The 26,523-nt window shown below is 44.1% G+C and overlaps 1 protein-coding gene across 1 annotated transcript in view; it reads left to right on the plus strand.

Annotated features, from left to right (window-relative positions):
• The window catches only part of KIAA2012 (KIAA2012 ortholog), a 148,440-nt gene that overhangs the window by 81,231 nt on the left and 40,686 nt on the right, over positions 1 to 26,523 (plus strand). Inside the window, exons 15-16 of the mRNA XM_007965877.3 lie at positions 1,386 to 1,462; positions 17,476 to 17,613. Coding sequence (XP_007964068.2) covers positions 1,386 to 1,462; positions 17,476 to 17,613 — 215 coding nt within the window. The remainder of the gene's footprint in view (positions 1 to 1,385; positions 1,463 to 17,475; positions 17,614 to 26,523) is intronic.

A 26,523-nucleotide genomic window follows, 5' to 3' on the forward strand; every position in this document is an offset into this window, starting at 1 on the left:
TCATTTTCAAAAACAGAAGCAGCTAGCTGAGAAACAACAGAAAAGGGAAGGTCAGCCCACAAAGAATGAGTAGAGGCTTAAGGTCAAAAAGACAAAGATACAGAGTGACGTATGGCCATTGGCTCCTAAAAGAGCTACTTATGAGTACCAAGTACGGAAAGAACTTTTTGTTCGACATTGGTCCCACGGAAGAGACTAAAACCTTTGTCAGTAGAGCCATGTGCTTAGCTAAATCTGTTCCTCAAATAAACATTCCTTTAGAATATTAAAATTACTTTTTTTTTTTTTTCAGACGGAGTCTTACTCTGTCACCCAGGCTGGAGTGCAGTTGCGTGATCTTGGCTCACTGCAACCTCTGCCTCCCAGGTTCAAGCGATTCTCCTGCCTCAACCTCTGGAGTAGCTGCAACTACAGGCGCCCGCCACCACGCCCAGCTAATTTTTGTATTTTTAGTAGAGATGGAGTTTCGCCTTGTTGGCCAGGCTGGTCTCGAACTCCTGGCCTCAAGCAATCCACCCACCTCGGCCTCCCAAAGTACTGGGATTACAAGCATGAGCCACTGCACCCGACCAAATTTACTTTCTTAAGGGAAGAAAAGAAAAGCAAAATAAAACCTATCCTTTTGCACCATGGAGTTTTGGGGTTGGGCAGTCTTGGAGGGAAATCCTTACTCAAAACCTCACTAGTGGTACAACTTTGAGTGGGTTACTATACTTTTTGCACCTCCGCTGCCACACCTATAGAGAACATTGATAACGACAGCATGGAGGGGAGTCATGGGCATCGCACGACAGCCCCTGCTGGTGTCCGGGTGGTGCCTGCTTCCCAGCTGGCTCCACGGTTTCCGTGGTTTCCGTTAGTCCCCTCCCTCCAGCCCTGCTTTGGCGTTTGCCTTTGTTTGATTCATGTTTCCACCTTTCCTCTTGCCCCTCCACATTATAAGGAAAAAAGGAAGCCTCTGATCTCTCTATTTGGAAGTTTGCAGAAGCCTTTTCCTACTTCAGTGAAGTGCAGTCATACAAAATTTATACTCAACAGCATCAGCAGATTTTTTCCATCAATATTTCCTTTTTAATTTCAGCTTTATCTGAATTTTAATAGCATAAAGAATTTACTTTTGTTCTTTTAAAGAGAAACCAAAACAAGAGTAATATGTATTTGAATATAAAGTCTTAACACTATGTTTAACATGGTGTTTAGACTATGCCTATAAAGGTTACAGGTGTTACTTGGTGAGTAAATTATGAATGCCATGGGTGTATATGTGCTTATAATCTTACATACATATGAACTAGGGGTGTGTGTGTGTGTATGGTATATATAAAAAGTCATGAAATCCAGATCTGACCACCTTGATATTTTTTCCTCTTTGATTGTCACTATAGGAAACACTGAACCTAGAGCCAACCTTCACATGAATCTTTACGAAACCTCACCATTGACCCAAACAACAGAGAAGCAGGTACAGTATTGACTCTGAATGAGGATGACACTGGGAGTCACAACTCGGGTTCTTGTCTCAGCTTGCTGTGTGGCCCTAGGTGAGACACTTTACCTCTCTGGGCCTCATTTGCCTAATCAGTAAAATGAGACAAGTAGACTATGAAATCACAGAGGTTCCTTTACTCTTAGACTTGGAATATCTTAACTCAACTTGGACTGTATTATTTGGCTCTTTACGTGTGTGAATAAGCTGAATAGGCCTTTCCCTGACTTCTGCGAAGTCAGAAAGGGAATAAGGGAACACAGAAAGGTGACATCCAATGAGGCAGTAGGCACTAATTTTCATTCGTAATAGAGATAAATATTGGCAATTAAGAAAAAAAAAGTGCAAAGGTAATCGTGAAGAAAGGAGGATGGTGCTTCATCTAGATATATTAAGAATTTCTATTAGTGGACTGGTCACAGTGGGCTCATGCCTGTAATCCTAGCACTTTGCAAGGCTGAGACTGGCCTGACCAATGTGGTGAAACCCTATCTCTACTAAAAATACAAAAATTAGCCATGTGGTGGCACGCACCTGTGGTCCCAGTTACTTGGGAGGCTGAGGCAGGAAAATCGCTTCAACCTAGGAGGTGGAGGTTGCAGCGAGCTGAGATCATGCTGCAGCCAGAATCCAGAGCGAGAGAGCGAGACCCTGTCTCAGAAAAAAAAAAAAAAAAAAAAGAGTATCTGTTAGTGGTTCAAGGACATGTGTTCACAAATATTTATAAGTTTGTTCCCTCCTTGGAAGCTTTGAAGCTGGAACTGTCTTCAAATTCTCTGTAGAGAGACAACTCAGGGGAATTCCTAGAACTGAATCCAGGGCCTCGGAGAACCTGAGGCAGAGGCAGCACACGCAGCTGCAGGGGACTCACAGGTCTCACCCTGCTGTGTGACACCTTCAGTCCATGATCTTGATTTCTCCATTCTGTCCACCTTCCTTCCTGCCACAGCCTGGCTTTCTATTCTTCCCCAGCACTCATTATGCATAATGATAATAGAAATGGGTTTGCTTTCATCTGTGTGCCCGAGCTGGGCTCTGAGGTAGGACCTGAACTCTCTGTGACAACCCTAGGCCTGGGTCAGGTCTCCACTGAGGTGAAACGCAACTGAGCAACTCCTCCCTGCTGCCAAGGAGCTGCTGAACCAACATTTGCATTTTTTAAATGCCCACTTTGCAGACATCCCATTTAAGGGAACTAGAGACAGAGTTTTTGAAAGAGTATGTGACTAAGGAAAACATAATATGGTGTATTTTGATAATTCTGCAACCCAAAGGCCATGCAAAGGCCTCACATACCCTAAACATACCCCAAATTCACACAGCCCCACGGTTCTGTTCCAAAAGACCTACTGTCACCTGCAATGAAAGAGAGGCTCAGGCGGGCGTGGAGGCTCACGCCTGTAATCCCAGCACTTGGGAGGCCAAGGTGGGCGGATCACAAGGTCAGGAGTTCAAGACCAGCCTGGCCAACATGGTGAAACCCAATTTCTACTAAAAATACAAAAATTAGCTGGGTATGGTGGCACGCCTCTGTAATCCCAGCTACTCGGGAGGCTGAGGCAGGAGAATCACTTGAATGCAGGAGGCGGGGGTTGCAGTGAGCGGAGATCACACCACTGCACTCCAGCCTAGGCGACAGAGCAAGACTCCGTCTCAAAAAAAAAAAAAGAAAGAAAGAGGGGCTCAATCATGTCTAATTAAATCCCAGGCTGAATTATTAACTTTGCAGTCAGAAGAAGGAACACCAGAGCGAGGGGTCTTAAACTTTCATCCCGGTTTCCCCTGTGAGGCTGTGGAAAGTTAGCTCTCTGAGAAGCCCATGTGCCTGCCTCCTTTGTGAAACAGCGGGGTGGCTCCCACCAGGAGCGACTTGTCCAAGTCGCAGTAGTCCCAGTTCCTTTAGAAGCAGCCCTGGAAAGAAAGGGCATCTGAGGAGAAGTCTAGGGAGCCCCACCAGCCCCAAACACAGAGAAAACAGGGTGGGAGGGAGGTAGGGGTGTCTTCCTGGCCTCCTGCACCCCTGCTTACTTCTCAAGGCTAATGGCCTCTTATTAGATTAATCACTGACTTTAGTTTTAACTACTTCCTCAGCCTACTCCATGGCAATGACTAATTTCATGTTTATTATAAAGCATCTGGAACACATTTAGGACAAATTTCTGTCCAGCTGATTTCAGTTCCCTACATTGATGGGCCACTGGCAATCCAGGGGATTCTTTCCCTTGTGGCCTTTCCCACTCTGAAGCAGAGGACATCACAATACTGATCTTAGCAGCACCGTTCCTTTCCATCAGTTCCCCCACTGACTCCCCCTTCCCTCCCTTCCTTGGGATCTGACCCTATTAGGGGTTCAGTCACATGAAAGACTTGTACTTTTATCACAGTGCTGGCTGAGAGAGGGGAAGACTTGCCAAAGGTGGATATTCTGGTATTACCACCCTCTAATGAGAAGTCGCAGGCCTAGATTTAGAAAACAATCTCTGGCGTGTGGGTTGGGGAGAAAGCCACAGGGTGCTCTGCAGAGGCTGGGGTGACAGCATTCCCTGGGCTGGAGGCTTCTGCAGAGGCCCTACCGCTGCGATGCGAGAGCCTTCACCTTGGCCCCTCGGAGGCTGTCCGCACTGTAATGGGAGCAGAAAGGGTTAGGCTCCTTCCTCCAACACACGATGAGGATGGCAAGTGGTGGGAATGGCTCCCAAGGCACCTCTTCCACACCTGACCTGAGGAGCGGGGCCTCAGCAGCGAATCCATCAAAAGAAACGAGAGTAGCAACTGATACCAGCAAGTTCCTAGGAGTTAGAAGAGGGGTTGAGGTGGTGGGGGCGGGGGTAAGAAAACTACAAGGGGAAATGTGGAGATGAAAAGAGAGCAATGAAAAAAGAAAAAGGAGACAAGCAGACATGTTTCAACTCCAAGCTCCCATTTCCTCTTTCAAATGAACTGCTTCCCCACTGTGAACAGAATCAAGTATTTATGAAGGCATTTTTTGCATATTAATAGCTGCATATGGAGCATTGCCAGAGCTGCAGTCCTAAAGGTACGGTGCCCTTTTTTAATGCAGGTCTTTCAAACTCCTCACAGAATTTGGTATTCTCCTTCAGATTTATTTTCATTTCTGCCTCGTGGCTCCTCCTAAGGCCCTTCATTTGATTAAGGGAAATTAGTTCCTGGGATACTTTCAGAGACAGAGTATTGCTCTTACCTCGGTGGGCCGCTGACATCAATCGCTGGAGAAGCTTTTCCTCTCCCCCAAGGCCTCTTTGAGTAGAGGCCGCAGGTTGGGTTAGGTGACCGGCACCTAAAAAGAGTATTAAAATTACAAATGAAAATTTCGGGAGGAAATATTAACATAGCTAGACAGTGGTAGGAGAAAGTAAAACTGGAAAAAAAAAGTAAAATAATTTCATTAACTTTACCATCTATACTCAGTAAAGATTACCTGCAATTTTAAAAGAAAATCATTGAGAACCATGATAAAAATAAGCAAAAGACAGAAACAATTCATATCCAAAAAGGAGTAATAGAAAATAAATACGAAAAAAATCATTCATCTTGATTAACAATTTAAATGTATATTGAGGCAAACTATAAGTACCATCTTATATCTGAGATTTGTGCCTTCTCTTACTCTTTTTCAATGGTAACACCCAGGGCTGCCAGGGTTTTAAAACTGGTATACTTATACACTTCTGGTGGAACACAGTTTTGATTCAATCCCTTCGTAAAGCAAAATGGCAATATAACTCATGAAACATGAAAAATATGAAATATCCATTGATTATGTATTTCTGACTTCCGGGAATTTATCCTAAGGAAATAATTCAACAGAAAAAAAAAAAAAAGTCAGTGAAGATGTCCATTGCAGCATTATCTATAACAGAGAAAATCTGGAAACAGTCTAAGAGTGTAACATCAGAGAAATGATTTTGGGGAGATTTAGAATCTTGTAGCCTCCAGCTGCATGACTCCTAAACCATAATTTCTAATTTTGTGGCTAATTTGTTAGTCCTGCGAAGGCAGTCTGGTTCACAGGTAGGAAGGGGGTTTGTTTTGGGAAAGGGCTGTTATCACTTTGTTTCAAAGCTAAACTGTAAACTAAGTTCCTGCCAAAGTTAGTTCGGCCTACACCAGGAATGAGCAAGGACAACCTGGAGGTTAGAATCAAGATGGAGTTGGTTAGGTCAGATCTCTTCCACTGCCTCAGTTATAATTTGGCAATGGCAGTTTCACCCTCGGTGAAGGGTTTAATTCAAGCATTAAAAAAGGATGATTGTTCGTACTAGAAACTGAGATTTAATACTAATGTTTAACACAGGCAACATCATTGACATTTTGGACCAGGTAGTCTTTGTTTTGGGGAACTTTCCCGTTGATTGCAGGATGTTAAGCAGTATCCCTGGCCACTGCCTACTAGATGCCAGTAGCACAACCCTCCCCGGTTGTGACCATCAAAAATGTTTCCAGACCCTGCTAAATGCCTGCTGGGGAGCAAAATCACCTCCAGTTGAGAACCACTGATTTAACTTTTTTTTTTTTTCTTTTTGAGATAGTATCTCGCTCTGTTGCCCAGGCCGGAGTGCAATGGCGCAATCTCGGCTTACTGCAACCTCCACCTCCCGAGTTCAAGCAATTCTCTTGCCTCAGCCTCCCAAGTAACTGGGATTATAGAATCATGCCACCACTCCCGGCTAATTTTTTTGTATTTTGATAAAGTTGAGGCTTCACCGTGTTTCCCAGGCTGGTCTAGAACTCCTGAGCTCAGGCAATCCACCCGCCTTGGCCTCCCAAAGTGCTATGATTACAGGCATGAGCCACCGTGCCCGGCCTGATTTAACATTTTAAAAGTGGAAATCAAAATAAGTCCACTATGGCTGCAACTGTATATAAAAAAAAAATGTGTCTGTTCAGAAAAGACTTGCAAATAATGCATGAAAAAAGTGCAGTCATGCTAACTTGAAACCAAGGTGGATTCTGTTATTTGTTTTCCTAGGCTTTTTTTTTTTTTCATTGTTTTGCCTTTTTCCAAATTCTCCCTCTAACTCTAGACTTTGGGAGACAATGAATTCATCTTTCTGAAAAATTGGAATTCAGAGCATAAAACTCTCATCCATCCAGATCCATCTACGTAAGCTTGGGAAAAGAGGGGCGCTGAGCCCACTTGTTTGTAGAGCTGTCAGGGCAGAGGTTGTCAGTAAAGAGTATCAAAGTACAAGCTCAAACCTTAATTAGATTTCCCAAAAATGATTGCATCTCTTTGTTTAAAATAAGAAAGAAAGCATCTCAGCAGTTTTCACATTGTCACTTTTCTCCTTTTGTTTAAACTATTTCCAAGCTAGGGAGAACAAACATCCTTTCTCACATGCCTTATCTTGGGTTTTGTTTTGTTGCTTTGTGGGGCTTAGAACTTTGGTGGTATCCTAAAAATCCTGTTAAATTGGTGTTATATCCCTTTTTTCACTTCTGTTTCAACCTATACTATCTCTTGAGTTCAGGTTTCATAAGTTTACAACAGTATAAATTCATGTTTGATCTTATGTATCCTAAGTTTATCTCTTTTGGATTTCAAAGAGTAGCCTGTAATTCTAGCACACTAGGATTTGGTTTGAATAAACCTGTGTTTACCCCCATCTGTTTCCTTGGTGGTTTCACAGATGGTGTTCATATCCCCGTCAGCTCTCCTCTTTCAGGACCAAAAACAACATGCACACACACAAAAAAACAAAAGATAAAACACCTGTAGACATACTATGTTTTGTACAAGGGTACAAAGGTAACCTTTTATTTCGTGTCCTTCTAAGCCATACCCTACCCTGCCTTCTGTTTAAGGCTGTTGTCTGCCTTTGTATCACTTGCATCTGGCACAGTTCCTGGTACGTGGGAGCCACTCAAAAATAAATCAACAGGCTGGGCGCAGTGGCTCACGCCTGTAATCCCAGCACTTTGGGAGGCCGAGGTGAATGGATCACTTGAAACCAGGAGTTCGAAACTAGCCAGGGCAACAAAGTGAGATTCTCTCTCTCTCTCTCTCTTTTATATTTGTGTGTGTGTATATATATATGTATGTATGTATAGTTTTATATATATAGTTTTATATATGTGTAGTTTTATATATATGTAACTAAATCTGTCATTGACATTAAGATCCATATTCTGAATTGAAAAAGCCCATCTCCTCTACATAGAATTCCAAGATTGCACTTGATTTATTTTCAGTGATAATGAGATGGAAGTTCAACTGATTTTTCCCCCACAACTCACACAGTCTCTGGGCATTTCCTGCTATTGGTCATTATGATTTGGTTTTTCCTTCTCTGGAAAAGCTTTGGGTCATGTGCAGACTTGGGGATGTCACTAGGCATCCTTCTTGGAGATGTCTCTGAGGCTGACAAGTAAGACTGGTCTCCACACCAATGCCTAAGAGAATTCGCTTTCTGCATTTCCCCATCAAGAAAAGTGCTCTTGACTCCCTACCCTGCCTTTGTTTCTTGTTTCTAAAGTCAGCTCTCTTTTCCAAGACACTGCAACAGCTCACCTAGTTCCATGCCTGTGCTCACTCTCCCTTCTCTCTCTCTCTCTCTCTCCCCCGCCCTCTGGTTTTGTAAATAGCTTTGGTTGTGGAACTTGATTCAAAGGCTTTTTGAAGATCTAAGCAAACTTCATCTTCTGGTTGAACCTTACCCACAGGATTACTTTGTCTGCCCCAAAACGCCCTAGACAATTTAAGGCTAATTTCCTGAGAGGGGTTTGTTTTTAATTACAAAATGAGGGCTTTTATTTGTTGAATTTTCACTGCAACTATCATTTATTCCAATAAGTCTGTATTAATTGATGTCTTGGCTGCTAGTGACACACAATATCTGCATAGTTAATTTGTTTTCCTTTTTTCTTTGTATTATGAAAAATTTCAAACATGTAAAAGGAGAAAGAATAGTACGATGAACCTCCACATACCTATCGCAAGCTTTAACAATTACCTCCCCATTCTCTTGAGAGGGTCTTTTTTTTTTTTTTTTTTTTGAGACGGAGTCTCACTCTGTTCCCGGGGCTGGAGTGCAGTGGCACAATCTCGGCTCACTGCGACCTCTACCTCCAGGGTTCAAGCGATTCTCCTGCCTCAGCCTCCCGAGTAGCTGGGATTACAGGCGCCCGTCACCATGCCAGGCAAATTTTTGTAGTTTTAGTAGAGACGGGGTTTTGCCATGTTGACCAGGCTGGTCTTGAACTCCTGACCTCAGGTGATCCACCCACCTTAGCCTCCCAAAGTGCTGGGATTACAGGCTTCAGCCACCCGCCTGGCCGAGAGGGTCTTTTCAAATGGTAAAAACAGCCAATGTCTTTGAGTTTTACTACGCACAGGGTTTAGGATTATCTCATCCTTACAACATCCTCATGTAGTTGATATAGTTATTATTCCTGTTTGCAGATAAGGAAATAGATATCAGGACTAATAGGACCCCTTTCACACATGAACTGCACTTTCAAAGAGGCCTAGTCGTTTGGAAATCCAATAAAGCTGCATTTAAATCCCAATTTCTAGGCCAGGAGCAGTGGCTCACATCCATAATCCCAGCACTTTGGGAGGCCAAGGCTGGAGAATTACTTGAGCCCAGGAGTTTGAGACCAGCCTGGGCAACAAAGTGAGACACCGTCTCTATAAAAAATTAGCAGCCAGGTGCGGCGGCTCACGCCTGTAATCCCGGCACTTTGGGAGGCCAAGGTGGGCAAATCACAAGGTCAGGAGTTTGAGAGCAGCCTGGCTAATACAGTGAAACCCTGTCTCTACTAAAAATACAAAAAAATTAGCCAGGTGTGGTGGCACTCGCCTATAGTCCCAGCTACTCGAGAGCCTGAGGCAGAAGAATCTCTTGAACCTGGGAGGCGGAGGTTGCAATGAGCTGAGATTGTGCCACTGCACTCCAGCCTGGGTGACAGAGTGAGGCTTCATCTAAAAAAAAAAAAAAAAAAAAAAAAAAAAAAGCCAGGTGTGGTGGTGCGTATCTGTAGTCCCAGCTACTCAGGAGGCTGAGGCAGGAGGACTGCTCGAGCCTGGGAGGTCAAGGCTGCAATGAGCCATGATCACCTGACCGCACTCCCGTCTGAGTGACAGAGTGAGGCTCTGTCTCAAAAATGAATAAAATAAAATAAATGCTAACTTCTTCCTTACAGGCTGTGTGGCTTTAGGCAGGCTATTTAACCTCTCTGAGGCAGAGTTTCCTCATAGGGTAATAATATTTCCCTCATGGGGTCATGATGAGGATGAGATGAAACATATGGAAAGGGATTCACACAATGCTTGGCGATAGGCAACCCTCAATACATTATAATCATTACTGTTGTACTCCCCTGTCCCTTGCCTTGAAAGCCATTATAAAACAGAACTTGGAGCTTGTATACAATCTAAAGGTTTAGACATGGAAAAGGAGAAGCTTGAAAAGCAGGAATAATTTAAAGGAGGACAATGGGTCAATCTACCAATTGTTCCTTCCTTTCCCATCCCCAACCCCAATTCAAGCATCCCTCTCTCTGCCTCCCAAATATCCTCCATGCCTTCTGGAGTGTTCACTGTGTTTCACTGCTTAAATTTCTAACTATTAGAGATTATTTTGGGTTCCTCATATCTCCTTGTGAAAGTTTCTTAATTGCTTTCCCCCTATACCTAAGGGAGCACAGCTGAAGGCCTGTGGGCAGAGAGGAGGCAGGGAATTTGGGGGCCAGGAGCACTGTGTTGGCAGGGCCCCACGGCCCACAGCACAGGGCTGCAGAGGAAAATTTAGAGGTTGGAGGACAGAAGAGCCCAGTGGAGGGGAAGGGGTCAGGAAAGTGTGGGGACCCAGGAAAGAAAAAGAAAGGACATTTTTCTTTCTCTTCTTCCAGCCTCCTGCTGTCACGCATGACCAGGACTACTTCAACTCCATAGTCCGGCTGAATCTGGGTTAGATAAACTTTTATGGGAGAGTCTGGGAATCAAAACACCATATTTTTTTCCCTAGTAAAAATCGACTGATTTAAAAATGACCTTTTCACAGTGGAATCAGTTTGCAAGTTGAGATTCCCTGTCTGTCGGTTGTCAGATTGGAAAAGTCCCACCAGACCCAACAAAACAAGGAAGTCACACAGTTTTGAGTTCAAGTTTTGAGTTGGAAGGAGCTGAGGAGTTGTTCAGATTTCCCACCTTTCACCTCTTGACCTCCCATCTCCCGGTCTAAAATAGAAGGTGTCATCCCTCAAACACAGGCACAGTTCCGGCCTGAATACAGCTAGCCACCCCCTCACAGAAAAAGCTGGCTTCTACCTCCCTTGGGGCAGAAGAGATCACTAATTTGGCTTGAAATTTTTCTCCTCCAGTTCCTAAGCCAGATAAACAGTGATTCTGTTGTATCAACAAAGCACATAATAATGTCGAAGACAGTAGCAGTTAGAACTCACAGATAAGATTTACTTATAGTAGAAGCTCTGGAATGAAAGTGTCCAGAGTTTCGTTCAGAATTCCCTGGAAGAGAACAATGAGCTTAGCCCCATTTTCTAGGTAGGGAAGCGGAGGTACAGAAAGAGGAATGGCTTAGCCAAAGTCACGAAATGAGCCCCTGACGGAAGCGAAGCCTGGAGGTTGCCATGTTTCTCTTTCAAGGCTCATGTTTGCTAGCTGTTCGGCTAATTTGCTGAACACTCAGGAGGATGTCAAATCTCCTTCTGTAAAGTTGAGGACATTAAAAAATAGATGAAGACCAAAATTCCTGACAGGAGGAGAATAAGAAAGCTCTTCTTTGGCTACCAAACTGTGTCTCCACCGTGCCTACTTGTGGAGCCCTCGCAGAACGGCTCACTCAGCCCATTTCACCAGCACCAAATTGCCTGTAGAATGTAAAAAGTGGGCCCAGACCTCACATGGCCAAGAAGAGCAGGATGAGCCCAGGTGACAGGCGCTGGACTGCTGGGCACATTTGTGTGGGGTGGAAGCCTGCTGTGGCTCTGGGGTTCTGCTGCTCCTAGGAAAGAGGCTATGCGGCCAGCCTGGGTTGCTGAGCTGAGATCCCAGGTGTCCATCTGACCTCCTACACACTGGAGGCCTCCTCCCTTCCAGCCAGGGAAACCTAGACAGAGACAGAACCTCAGAGTGAGGACTTTAGGGGTGACCAGGGTGGTTGGCCTTGCCACAGACAGGGTGCCCTCCAAGTCAGCCTGAGGTTGACAGTGTATATAACGCCTGGCCCACTCGGATCCCCTCCCTAGGCAGCCCCATCTCAGGGAGCCCAGGGAGTCCCAGGCACACTCAGCCCCACCTCTGGCCCCATTCCCACTGCCCGCTTTTAAGTCCATAGGCTGTCATGGGCAAGGAACAACAGGGCCCGGGAAGACCAAACACGGGGAAAGTTGGCAGGCCCTTCGCACCTGCAGGAAGGGTCCCTTCCAGGATTTGGTTCCCCTACCCTAGGAGGGGGTGGGAGGACAGGAAAGCTCAGAATCCCAGCCCTCCTTCTCCCTTAGCCCCAGTGACTAAATCTCTCAGATCTCTCCATGCCCCTGGGACTCAGAGCCACCAAGGGGAGTCGAAGGACAGACTATCAGCCAACGAGGGGAGCCCGGGGTCAGAGGAGGGACTGACTCTTCCTTTTGTTTACTCACAGGAGGCAACAAATGCCCTGTGTGCACAGAGGTTTGATGTGGCAACTTGAGAGACCACCTAAGGGTTTCAGCAAAGGCTCCCCCCACCCACTCTCCAAGCATTAAGATAATGGTGGGGTGTGTTCCCCAGCATATTTCAGATCTTGGTTACAAAGGCCCTCCTCTTTTCTGTTTTCTTCCTCCAGCTCAGCTTGCCCACAGGTTCCCGCAGCCTCTTGGCAGCCTGTTCTCCGGCTGAATGAAGTTGTGAGCTGCGTGGGAGGGAGTTAGACAGCGAGAGTGTTGCAGCCTCCTTAATGAGGGACAATCACTCTTCTTGGAGCCATTAAGCTGCATCTACAAAGATGGGGAACCCCAATTAGAAAGGAGTGGGAGAAGTAATGAGGAGGGCCCGAGGGACACCTACAGGACAGATCCTTATCTCTGGTGGCTCTGTGGGACCCAGGGTAGAGACGCAGCCACTTGGGTTTAGAATCTCATCTCCTGCTTAAGGTTAGACTTCCCAAAGTCTGTTTGGAGAACCAACCCGTGGTAGTGATCATTTAAAATATACCAGTTGAAAGGAGGAGGAAAAATTACTGGGGAGAAGGGTTTCTCCCTGAGTCTATAGTTCAGATATTATAATTCAAGAGTAAGAAAGGAAACAATAAGATGTGTCTATAATTTTAATGGATGTTCTCTTTAAGTTTTGCCATCTTGTATATGTGTGTAAGTCTAGATGTTTGTACGCAACCAATAGTGCTCTCTTTTTTCTGTGTGATAGCTCAACTGAATCATATTGTGTTTACAGCAAGATAATAATCCTGGATTTTCCATGGCTCACTCTGTCAGAGTATAAGATTAGCTCTTGAATTCATTAACAGGCATCTCCTTTTAAATGTCAGATAACTTTTTAAATGCCAAGTACTTACGCAATGCCTTCTGTGCAATTCAAATCAGCTTTACCAAATTAACTCGTTAATCTTTATTGTTTCATTTACTAAAGAGAAAGGCTTCCAGGTGTTTTTAGCAGAACATAAAAATACTAAAGTATTTGCAGTACAATATAGGTGAAGGGATGGCTTCTGTTTTTCTGTTAAACATTTCACCATTCCATCAGTTTTTTTGGTTTGTTTGTTTGGTGTGGGTTTTTTTGGTTTTATTTTGTTTTTAAGACAGTCTTGCTCTGTGGCCCAGGCTGAAGTGCAGTGGTGCGATCTCAGCTCACGACAACCTCCGCCTCCCGCGTTTAAGCAATTCTCATGCCTCAGCCTCCCAAGTAGCTGGGACCACAGGCATGCACCACTATGCCTGGCTAATTTTTGTATTTTTAGTAGAAATGGGTTGTGCTGTGTTGACCAGGCTGGTCTTGAACTGCTGGCCTCAAGCAATCCATCCACCTCAGCCTCCCAAAGTCCTGGGATTACAGGCATAAGCCACCGCGCCTATCCATTCCATTAGTTTTTTAATCATCTCCACCACAGCATTCACATAAAAAAAAAAAACCTTCAGGCATCTCTGCTTTCTTCAGTTCCCCCATTTCCCTTCCCTTCCATTTAACCTTGTGTTTTCTTCGCCCTCCTATACCTTTAGAGACCTTGACTCCTGATCACTGTTTATTCTTCTGTCTTCGCTCTCAACATACTATAGAGCTGCAAGTGTCAGTTTTGATTGCTCTGCCACTCGGAAAACAGAAGGGTGCCTCACAGGGTCAGGGATGGAGCCCAGAAGGCTGGGGCAGACAGGCCTAGAAATCAAGAATTTCACTTTCCTTTTAAAAGATTCCCTGCTTAGCTCTAAATAATCAAACCAAGGGCCAGGCACAGTGGCTCACTCCTGTGAACTTTGAGAGGCCAAGGTGGGTGGATCACCGGAGGTCAGGAGTTTGAGACCAGCCTGGCCAACATGGCGAAACCCTATTTCTACTAAAAATACAAAATTTAGCTGGGCATGGTGGCACACACCTGTAATTCCAGCTACTCAGGAGACTGAAGCAGGAGAATCGCTTGAATCAGGGAGGTGAAGTTTGCAGTGAGCCAAGATCATGCCACTGCACTCCAGCCTGGGTGACAGAGCAAGACTCTGTCTCAAAAAATAATAATAATAATTCAATAATTCAATAAATATATAATCAGACCACAGAGATACCAGCTACCCTGATTGCTAAAGACAGATTCACCCAGGGCTGGCTCCAGCTTGTCATCCAGCTCTCTGCTCAAATGTCAGCTCCTCAGAGCAGCCTCCTCTGACCACTCAAGCCAAGCGGCCACCCGCTTCCCATTACGCTCCCTCCTAGCACCACTGTGTTGTCTTCACAGACTAGTCACCACCTAAAGGCATCATCTTGCTTGTGTGTGTGTTTGTCTGACACACAGTAGGCACTTGATAAATATCAGTTTAATGGATAAATGAAAAACCACCCAAGCACGTGACTTTCATTTTTATTTTTGTATTTGTTATTATTTATTTATTTATTTTTAGAGACAGGGCCTCACTCTGTCGTCCAGGCTGGAGTGCTGTGGCATGATCACAGCTCGCTGCAGCCTCAAACTGTTGGGCTCAAGGATCTTCCCACCTCAGACTTCTGAATAGCTGGGACTAGAGGCGTGTACCACCACACCCAGCTAATTTTCTTTACATTTTTTGTAAAGACAGGATCTCACTGTGTTTTCCAGGTTGGTCTCAAGCTCCTGAACTCAGGTAGTCCTCCTGCCTCAGCCTTCCAAAGTGATGGGATTACAGATATGAGCCACTGTGCCGGACCTAGCATGCAACTTTCTTTCCTGCTTTCAATTTTCTGACTTTTTCTTCTCACATCACTACCTCTTCTTTATATGTTTAATCATTTTTTTCCTCCCATCTCCCAAATCCTCTTTCACTATCATTCATTCGTTAGAACACTTGAACATAATGAGCAAAAACAGTACTTTTCATTCCAGTGGGTATAGAGCCTTCACTGAAAACATTCCATCGAGCTAGAATTGATGGCCCCTGAACATTAGGGAGATGAGCCATATGGTCAGGAGAATTGTTTTATCGAAAGATTTATAGGTCAAGTGGCTTGGGGAGACTTTTCTCAAAGCCTCTCAACTCCCCACTCTTCAATTGGAGCCCCAAATAAGGAGTTAAAGTAATTTCAGCCATTGAAATTGGTCTTGACTATGCCTTTTGTTCTCCAGTCAAACATGAAAACTTCTCTTGGGGATAATGGAGAAATTTCCCTCAAATCATTATCATCTGATTTCTATTATTCAATCCAGTGATTCATGCATGATTGTGGAGGCTAGAAAGCTTGAAATGCTTTGTCTGAGTCTAGCTTGGACCAAATGCTTTCATGTGATTGAGAAATGGAGAGGGACTGTCTCACCCTGAAAAGCTAGTCAGATATGTGACTGAGATGATAAAAAAAAAAAAAATTGGACGTGTGTTTATCCAGAAAAATCTTTATCTCTAGCCACATTTCAGAGCAAAAGAAAAGGGTGTGGGTGTTCATTGGAATGATAACTGCTTGTGGGGACTCACCAATTGTTAATTCATCATTAATGTTTAAAAGTAATATAAATGTTATGGGAGGGAGACTTTATGACTGCCCAGAGAGATGGCCATCTGAGAGTCTCCTAGAAAATATGGAAATTATCAAATCTACTCTCAGGGTGATCTCATGGCATATTAATGTATGTGACCCCAGCAAATTGGTCCCAAAAATAATAAATAACTTTTCTCTTTGGAAATGAGGAACCAGTGCTCCCTAGAGGACTGTCTTCTGGAGGTCAAGACATACTTCCTGTAAAGGTATCTTCATTGCTCCCTCCTCCTTTGAATTGAGGTGGGCCATAACCTGTTAGTTACCCTTTTGTTCAGCAAATATGTATCAAGTGTGTGTTCATATCCAGACCCTGTGCCAGAAACTGCCAGGACAATGGGAATAGAAGAGCCATGGTTCCTGCCTTCAGGGGGCTTCCAGTCTAGAGGAGGAGGAGAGATGGCTGCACAAGCCTGAGCAATCATTGTGGGCAATGGCAGGAGGTGCTCATGCTCTGGGTGGTCACAGGGACATAGGGAAGCCAGACTTGAAAGACAAAGAAGAATCAGAAGAAGGGGAGAGGGAAGGACACGTGCAAAGGTCTTGCTCCGGGAGCTCAAGGGCCGGTGTCCACGTGGCCCTCTGCACCTGCTATTCCCATAGTGAAGTAAACACTTCATGCAGATAGACCCTAGAACCTTCCTTCACCATCTTCAGAGCTTGCCCTGTCATTGCTTTTTCATAGGACCTCCCTTGACTCCCTGCTTAAAATTGCAGCCTCCACTTCTGTCCCCAGCTATTCCCTCAGCCCACTTTGTGTTTTGTTTTTCTCCCTATCACAAACCACCTTTAGACGTACTTATGTTCCACTTCCTTGTGAATTCTGTCTTCCCTTTCAGTGGAATTGATGTGCACTCTTCATGAGGGTGGAGACTTTCGTCCCTTTGGGCACTGCCCTATCTGCTCTGCCTGGCATAGAAAAGACACCCAATAAATATTTGTTGTATGACCTAATGAAGCAGGAGAGATCATCTAGGGCCAGACAGGAAGGGCTTATAAACCTTGTAAGCCAGTTGGCCTTCATCTTGAGGACAATGGTCTTTGAAGGTTTCAAGCAGAGAAGTGATATGATCCAGTATGCATCTTGGAAGGAGCACCCAGGTTGCAATGTGGGGTATAGACTGGAGTGCAACTTCAGATCCAACTGTGTGGTGTCCTGAAACGTGACACCCTTTGCATGGCCCAGAAGTTTGGAGAGCCCCCGGGGCCTCCCAGACTCCTCTATTAGCTCATTCTTCCTTCTCTCTCTGCTACATTTGTTCAAATCAGTCTTCCTAACATATCAAATTCATTTTTGTCATCTTGGAAATAAACTGGAATCTTGCTATAACCATATTTGCTGCAAAGCAGATTTGATAACCATTCATGGAAGCTGTGTAAGTATCAAAAATATCTCATTAAAAAGGAGCCTTCAACAGATGGTAATTTTAGCTCTGCCATATAGTAGCTAATGGCTTTGGGCAAGTTGCTTAACCTCCCAGAGCCTCCTAGTTTCCTGTCTCTATAATGGGAGTAACAGTACCTGCCTTACAGGGTTGTTGTGAAGGTTAAATAAAATAATTAAAGCCCTGGGACCTAGGAAGGTCCCTTTTTCCACTTCCGTAGGTACTAATAAATAAACACTCTTGGGCTGTTTTCTCTCTATAGGGTCCTCTGTGTCTTCAACAATAAAAATAGGTGTTGCGTATTATTGTTTCAATGATTTAAAAAATTGCCTTCTGTAAATATTTGGGGATTTGGACTAGCTCTTATTGCACTGTATATCATTCATATGAAAGTTTGAGCTTTCTGCTTCTCTTCACAGGGAGCCCAGCAGTCCTTGGAGGCAGCAGCTCAGAAGACAGAAGAGCCTCAAAGTTGTATAAATAAAGGGCTGATATGTTCAAACAGAAAAGTATTTTACACGTGCAAGCTGCACATCGACATGACGCCGTTCCTGAAGGTGATCTCACACTGAGAAGACGAGAGGTTTTATAGACACAAACATAGGAATTCCAGTTAATACACTTCTGCATGGTGCAAAAACAGCTTCAGAAGTCCCTCAGAGCTCCTGCATTATCAGAAGGGACAGAAAATAGGCAGTTTGTAGCAGATGAAGAAAGAACAAATTAGGACAGTAATCACAGCCAGCCGTCGGGGACAAGTCAGTCGGGTGTCTGGTTTGGGTAGTGGGGGACAGGGAACAGAAAGGAGAAAGAGTAACTTTAAACCACCTCATAAAACAGTCAAATATAATTCATTTTATCTTGACAGTAGCTAAAATAATTGTTACTGTTTTACCACTGTCACTTGGTAGAGTTGATATTACTACTGTAGAGAAGACTGATTCTTGAGTTAACTATTTAGAAGTCAACTGCAAATTCCTTTCTGGATATCTGGCCTTGCTTTCTGTTCTCTAAGAGTTCATTGATCTCCCAAGCTCAGCTTCATTTCAAGTTAAGGGTTCTGAGGGTTTCTATAGTGAGGATGGCATTTGTCCATCTTTGCAACACTCCCTTCCACCCCAGCATCGAACACAGCACCCGACACATGGAAGGTGCTCATTAAATGCTCCATGAATTGGCCCATCCTTTTCATCCCACACCCTCTGGTTTAGGGCCCCTTTCCTACCCATTCTTTGCCCTCCTCAGAGCTTACTGAACTGGAAATAAATAGCCATGGAGTCAAAGAAACTGACCAGGAACATAGCCAGGCCTAGCATGGAAGGATCTCAGATCCTTCATAGTACCCTGGAGAAAATATTCCAGGCCCTTGATAAGAAATGACTGAGAAAGACAGGAATGGGGCAGAAGAAACCAAATACTTGCCGAGTGTATGATGGTGGCTCTATCTAGTGCCATAGCCTGGCAGGGGTTTTGGAAGTCATGAGGGTCACCCTCCTAATTCTCTGGGCTGCCCCAATCCCAGTTCTACAAGGTGGGACTTTGATTAAGAGTCATGCATTTGTCCAAAATCTGTCTCTGTCCATGACTGGGCCCTGCTTTTCAGGGCTTCCTCTTAGATAGGCTCTTCCCCAGGGGTGGCAAGCTGGCCACCAGCTTCTATTTCCCAGGTCATTCCAGAACTGAATTTAAACCAATGTGGGTCACTTATCCATACCCAAATGAAATGCCATTGGCCCACCCTGGAGCCACAGGGACTGAGAATGGGAAAGAAAGTATGTCTGACAGAGGAAAATGGGGTACTGAAAACTATAAGAAGGAATTTCAGCTACTCAGGAGATTGAGGTTGGAGGATCACTTGAGTCCAGGAGTTCAAGGCTGTAGTGTGCTATGATTACACCCGTGAATAGCCACTGTACCCCAGCCTGGGCAACATAGTGAGAACCCATCTCTGTAGGAAAAAAAAAACTACAAGAAAGAAGAATGATTCTGGACCCCAAAAGAAAAGATATTTGCTACAAGTATTCAAAAAATATTGCCATGCTCCATGATTTATACTATTGAAACTATCCCTTTTATTCTTAGCAACAGTTTAGTTCTTCACTTAGGGCTGAAAGAATTATGAATCATACTTTCTGGGAGGAAATATCCCATCACAGACACCATTCATTAACCAATATTTGAACACCGGCTATCTACTATGTGCTTGGCAGTTTCTGGGCATTTGGGATACATCAGTGTAAAAAACAGACCAAGATCCCTGCCCTGCTCCAGGATAGTACAGGGAACAGACAACAGACCTAATATACAAGCAGAGCGTGTAGCATGTTCAAAGGTGATAGCTGCTAAAGAAATGAGATAAGAAAGTGGCTCATGCCTGTAATCCCAGCACTTTGGGAGGCCGAGGCGGGCAGATCATGAGGTCAGGAGATCGAGACCAGCCTGGCTAACAGTGAAACCCCATCTCTACTAAAAATACAAAAAATTAGCCAGGCGTGGTGACAGGTGCCTGTAGTCCCAGCTACTCGGGAGGCTGAGGCAGGAGAATGGTGTGAACCCGGGAGGTGGAGCTTGCAGTGAGCCGAGATCCACCACTGCCCTCCAGCCTGGGTGACAGAGTGAGATTCCATCTCAAGAAAAAAAAAAAGAAAAAAGAAAATATGGAGCATTTAAGAATACAGAATTCAAAGTGGGGAAATTTACAGTAATTGCTTGTATATTTAGTATCCACAATGCTTTTGTGTTACACTTTTTTGTCCAGCAATTTTGGCACAGTATTATAGAAGGAAAAGTGTTGTCATCTCTAAGGCCCACTTTCCTGTCCACCTCCCTCAAGACTCATGGAAATGGCAACTCAGCCTGCTTCCAAAGGACTCACAAAGTACACACTCGGTACACTTTCTGACTCCCAGGTCAGTCTTTGCCCAAAAGACTATGCCTTCTCTTGGAAATGTTCAGTGTTCACAGCTCTCTCTAGATAGACCTTCTCCTTATGGATGTGGTAGCTCCCACGTTCTTAGGGATTGCCATGTAGTAAGACACAGTCTCAGGGTAGTACAGACAAAGATGATGAGTTCAAACAGAGAAGAGCACACAGGCTGTCCTCCACTCCTAGAGCTGTGTAGAAACCAACTCATCCTCTACATTCATTCATGTATCTCCTGCCTGTCCACAGGGTATGTCATTCATTTTTGCCTGGGGCATGTAGGAAGCATTGCACATTGCAGGGGATGAGGGTAGGTGATAAGAAAGGTCAAGGCAGAACAAGGGAATGGAAAGAGAGAAAAATAATCACAATTGCTAACATTGCAGAGCACTTATTCTGTGGCTGGCTTTGTTCTAAATTGTATATGCATGCATTTACTTAATTCATAAAATGAATCTAAGTATGTAGAATTACTACATTTTACAGATGAGAAAACTAAGGCATTGAGAGGCTAAGTAACTTACCGAATGTCACACAGTTGGTAAATGGCAGAAGCAAGATTTGGTCAGGCAGCCCAGTTCCAGTGCCTGTGCTCAACCATCTGTTATAAAGCCTCACTGCAGCCCCCAGCTGAGCCCTGTCCAATCAAAAACACTGCCTATCATGTTAGCTAAGCATCCAACACTCCTTCTAGAAAATTCCATTCCTGAGGACACATTCCATCTGCTCCAGGAAGATTTTCTGACCCCACAGGACTTTGCCCTTCCCTCCAGTCCCACCCAACTTCTGTGAAGGCAATATAAAGCTTTCTCTCCCACTGATCATTCGATTCCCCTCAGCCAACATATTTTTATTTTTCTTTCTATATTGAGACAGAGTCTCACTCTGTCACCCACGCTGGAGTGCAGTGGCATGATCTCGGCTCACTGCAAGCTCTGCCTCCTGGGTTCACGCCATTCTCCTGCCTCAGCCTCCCGAGTAGCTGGAACTACAGGTACACACCTCCACACCTGGCTAATTTTTTGTATTTTTTAGTAGAGACGAGGTTTCACTGTGTTATCCAGGATGGTCTCGATCTCCTGACCTCATGATCTGCCTGCCTCGGCCTCCCAAAGTCCTGGGATTACAGGCGTGAGCCACCGTGCCCAGCCCCCTCAGCCAACATATATTGAACACGCTCTGAGTATCAGACACTGTGATAGGCGCTGAGGATACAGAGATGAATCATCTCTATCCTTGACCTTCCAAGGAGCCTAGAATCTAAAAGGAAGATAAACAATGAAACAGGTAATAGCACAATGTTGTGGCAGAGGCAGGCTCACGTTACTACAGGACAGCATTCATTCATTTTCCATTTATTGCATGTGAACTTCTCACATTTTAAGAACCTCTTTACAACACTGAAGGCAACACTATTAGCCAATTACACAGAATAATTTGTTTATATCAGGCTTAGATTTGAGGAAATATGATTGATCCGGAGTACATCTGGGTTCATTTAAAAATCGAACCATTTCACCATTTCAGACACAGTGGCACATGCCTGGAATCCCAGCTGCCTGGGAGGATAAGGCCAGAGGATTGCTTGAGCCCGGGAGTTTGAGACTAGCCTGTTTTCTTTCTTTCTTTCTTTCTTTCTTTTTTTTGAGACAGGGTTTCGCTCTTGTAGCCCACGCTGGAATGCAATGCCGCAATCTCAGCTCACTGCAACTTCCCCCTCCCAGTTCAAGCAATTCTCCTGAATCAGCCTCCTGAGTAGCTGGGATTTCAAGCACCTACCACCATGCCCGGTTAATTTTTTGCATTTTTAGTAGAGACAGGGTTTCACCATGTTGACCAGGCTGGTCTCAAACTCCTGACCTCAGGTGATCCACCTGCCTTGGTCTCCCAAAGTACTGGGATTACAAGCATGAGCCACTGCACCCAGCCAAGACCAGCCTATTTTCTAAACCAAAAAGAAAAAAAAAAAATTTTGAACCATGTTTTTAAAAACTCGATTGTGTTTTTTCAAAAGGAAATGGTAATTGATGAATGAATAAGGATAGAATTTTTTTTTCAGAGACTTTTTAAATTATCAGGGTTAGGTCATGGTCATAAGGAGGAAAACAGCAATAATGCCAATTAACGCTAGATATCAAATTGAATATCCTTATACTCCACGTTGATATCAAAGGGTGTGTATGTAACACCCAGAGCATCTGAAGAATGAGAAATAAGCTTCCACCTCGCAGTTCCCACACAGTTAGCACATAGTGCCCTCAAATGCAAGGTAGAGGAATTGGCCTGAACACGGACAAGAGCCAGCCGTGCCTGGAGTTAGAGCTGCCCTGCCTGTTTTGAGACCAGTCCCAAGCATTACTTATGTGGGCAAGTGTAGATGCATCCCAAGCGGAAGGGGGCTGCCCCTTAATCCTGTGGATTTCACATACAACAGGAAAATAATGCTTGACTTAGGACATCGTCCAAAGATGGAGCAGGGTGCCTTAGGAGATAAGTTCTGGTCTCCACAATCATTTACACGTGCCTTGATGACCATTTGGCAGGAAAGTTGTAGAGGGATCAGGAGCAGTTCTCAAGATTTAATGGTTCCAGGAGACTTGAATAATATTCCCAGGAAAAATATTTATGAGTATGTTCTATTTCAAAAAGAAAAAAACCCGAATTAAGTGGAATATTATCAATATTAAAATGTCAGACTGGTAGTTGGGAAGCCCTGGGTGGAGCTGGGGGTACTTCTCTGACACTCTGATACTAAGTGACCTTGTGATGCTTCTCAGACTCCATTTTCTGTTTAATAAAACAGAGATAATAATACTGGGATCTGACCAGGCATGGTGGCTCCTGCCTGTAATCCCAGCACTTTGGGAGGCCAAGGCGGGCAGATCACCACCTCAGGTGGTTCGAGACCAGCCTGGCCAACATGGTGAAACCCCATCTCTACTAAAAATACAAAAAATTAGCCGGGCATGTTAGCGTGTGCCTGTAGTCCCAGCTTCTCGGGGGCTAAGATAGGAGAATCGTTTGAACCCGAAAGGCGGAGGTTGCAGTGAGCCGAGATCACACAACTGCACTCCAGCCTGGGTAACAAGAGCAAAAGTCTATCTCAAAAAAATAATAATAATACTGGGAACTCCATACCTGCCTCTCAATAGTGAAGCAAGAATTACATGAACTAATAGTTTTGAAAGAATGTTCATATCTGTAAAGGACTCAGTTCAGAAGGGAGAAAGGAACACTCACTGATCCCTGCTAAGGGCCAGGCCCCTCACTTATTGAGCCTTGTGTAATCTTCCCTTCACTCTTCCCAGTAATTGTGCGATCCCCACTGTGCAGATGAGGAAACTGAGGCTCAGAGATGACCAGTCACATGGCTGGCAGCAGAGAGAGCTAGGATTCGAAGCCAAAAAACCCCACAGTATCAGAGATCCGTGAGGTCTGTCTGTTCTGTGCCTGTGTACCTAGTTGTACTTCTTTGTTCTAGCTGCAGAACCCAAGAAGGGAGCAGAGATTTGATAATATATATTAATCTTTTTTATCTTAATAACACAAGATACTTTATGATTTTCATAAATCATAAGGTCTTTAACGAAGACAACGTAGGGGACTTCTCTGTTACACAAGAAAAGTTGTACTACCTTGAAGCTGAAACTTTTTAATGAGATCCTGATTTTCTTCCATCATTAAGAAAGTATTGAAATTAGTCATTTATATTCATGTATCACATGGTATGTTACATGGAATTTCCAAATGTCTCTTCCTGGTTAAACCTTTTGAGAACTCTACAATTATTTATTATTACTCCCATTTCACAGGTGTAGAAGCTGAGGTTCTACAATAGGGCATGCAGCTGGCTCAAGGCAGGCTGGAGGCCGCACTTCGGACTCCTGCAGCCCATGCTCCTCCATCCTCCCGGCAGCTCCCTAAAAAAGCCTGCTGTGGTCCTAAAAGTAACATGCCCAGCAGGCGCCCGTGCATGAGAGTGGAGGGCAGGACAGCTGGAAGGTTTTCCAAAGACAGATTACCTAAGATCACTTGTGCAGCATCTGTCGGTTTCCAGTTGAAGAAACTGAGGCTCAGGGGTTAAGTAACTCCTACGGTCTGTAAGATGTCAAGTGTAGGAGTTAGGACTTGAGTGCAGACAGCCTGACTGCAGGACCTATACCTCAGCCACCAGAGAAAGCGCCTCTCACATGTTGGTTTCAATGTTGTAGTTTGTGTTCGCAAAGTGTTTGTGACTCTTCCTCTTCCCCAGGTCTTATAATACCACACTGCTGCCAGTGCTCTAAATACAGCTCAGTCTTATCACTGGTTTGCTTGAAATTCTTTACGGTGTCCCCATTGGCCCTCTGGTTAAATTCCAAGCATCAAAGATGTATTTATTTTACAAATAGAAAAATATAACATGTGCAATTTTTCTTAAACTCCAAACTGTAACATGCAAGATCTGGCCTGTGTCTAATTTGCACTGTCCTCATACTGCCCCCGCACCAAACTATCCCCTAACCAGCACATGCTGCTTCCTCTGCTTGGAATTGTTCTACCTTCCCTTCACTGCAAGATTTAGCACTGCGTCTGCCGGTAAACAACCTTCCCAGCCTAATTTAGCTTCACCTCCCATGAGGCCCTGCAGAAACCTGTCATAATCTGCCACAACATTTATCACGCTGCATTGCAAACTGACTTGTCATTTCCCCACAAGTCAGTGAGCGTCCTACGAATACATCTTTCATCTTTGTGCCCCCAGTGCCTATCTCAGTACCTGGCACACAGCAGACTCTCAACAAATGTTCATTAGTTGAATGAACAGAGGAAGAGCACACGACTTGGCCAGAATAACAGAACTGGGTTTTGAATTTGCAGTCCCTCCATTTGTTTTGCTCACTCACCAAGTATTATTACCTGTGTTTCTATCATTCTATTTTAATCATGCATTTGTAACTCAGACTAAAAGTGACATAACATTTTATTTAGGTTTAGTTTCTTTAATTCAAATTTTGAATCTGAAATATACTCAGAAGACTTTTTTTCAAATTTAAGTACAAAACAGTGTGCCTTCCAGCTGCTCAGCTCCCTTCCCTTGAAAAACCGAGGTTGCTAGTTTCCTGTGTCCCCTTCCTGGAATGTATAATGCATATATATATATAAAAGCAAATACAGATAGATACATACACAGATAGATATTATATGCAAATTTTAGCATATTATACACATTGTTCAGAGTCTTTTTGTTTGCTTGCTTGTTTTTTTAGATAGAGTCTCACTCTGCCATCCAGGCTGGAGTACAGTGACACAATCTCAGCTCACTGCACCCTCCGCCTCCTGGATTCAAGTGATTCTCCTGCCTCAGCCTCCCAAGTAGCTGGGACTACAGGCACGCACCACCACACCTGGCTAATTTTTGTATTTTTAGTAGAGACAGGATTTCACCATGTTAGCCAGGCTGGTCTCGAACTCCTGACCTCAGGTGATCCACTCACCTGGGCCTCCTAAAGTGCTGGGATTATAGGTGTGAGCCACCACACTTGGCCCAGAGTCTTTTTTTTTACTTACTACATCTTGCAGTTCTATGTTAATTCATAAAGAGATGCTTGTGTTTTTTTAATGGTTGTATAATATTCCATTGTATAAGCTAATAATAATTCATTTAACTAGTCCCCAGTTGATGGGACATTTAGGCTGTTTCCAATCTGTTGCAGTGAATGAATGACTTTAGATAGAAGTTATTTCACATGTGTATTCTTTTTTTTTTTTTTTTTTTAAGATGAAGTCTTGCTCTGTCTCCTAGGCTGGAGTGTAGTGGTGCGATCTCAGCTAACTGCAACTTCCACCTCCTGGGTTCAAGCAATTCTCCTGCCTCAGCCTCCTGAGTAGCTGGGATTACAGGCACCCGCAACCACGCCTGGCTAATTTTTGTATTTTTAGTAGAGACAGGGTTTGATCATGTTGGCCAGGCTGGTCTCAAGCTCCTGACCTCGTGATCTGCCTGCCCCAGCCTCCCAAAGTGCTGGGATTACAGGCATGAGCCACTGCGCCTGGCCACATGTGTATTCTTATATCTAAAAAATGAAAGTTCTTTTGACACTTTTCTAAGCAACATACAATTGAATTGACAGAGTTTCAAATTAAGACTATTTCTTTTTCTAACAAAGACTCACCCGAAAATATTTTTCCAAATCCCTGAGTTTCTCTGTCTCCCTCTCCCATTCTGTGAAATATGAGAAGATATTCCTTGCCCCTGAAGGCTCGCGACTGTGTGTTGTTGACTCTGAAGGCTGATCCTTCTTGGCATTAAAATTCTTCCAAAAGAAGAAGTTTGACTCTCCCTTTCAATACAGTTTCTTGTTAGATTAGAAGGCTTTATAACCAGGGATTTTTTTTTTTTTTTTAAGTTTCCTTTTTCTAGTCTTCTAACTTAGCCTCTTACTCCTTTCCATTTTTCAGGGATGAGTTTTTTTTTGGTTTTTTTTTTTTTTTTTTTTTTTTTTACTGTACCAGGCCAAATTGACTTTGTCTCCAAAATAAGAAACCCAAAAGTAAGAAAATG

The sequence above is a fragment of the Chlorocebus sabaeus genome, chromosome 10, assembly GCF_047675955.1.
Source record: "Chlorocebus sabaeus isolate Y175 chromosome 10, mChlSab1.0.hap1, whole genome shotgun sequence".
NCBI lineage: Eukaryota > Metazoa > Chordata > Mammalia > Primates > Cercopithecidae > Chlorocebus > Chlorocebus sabaeus.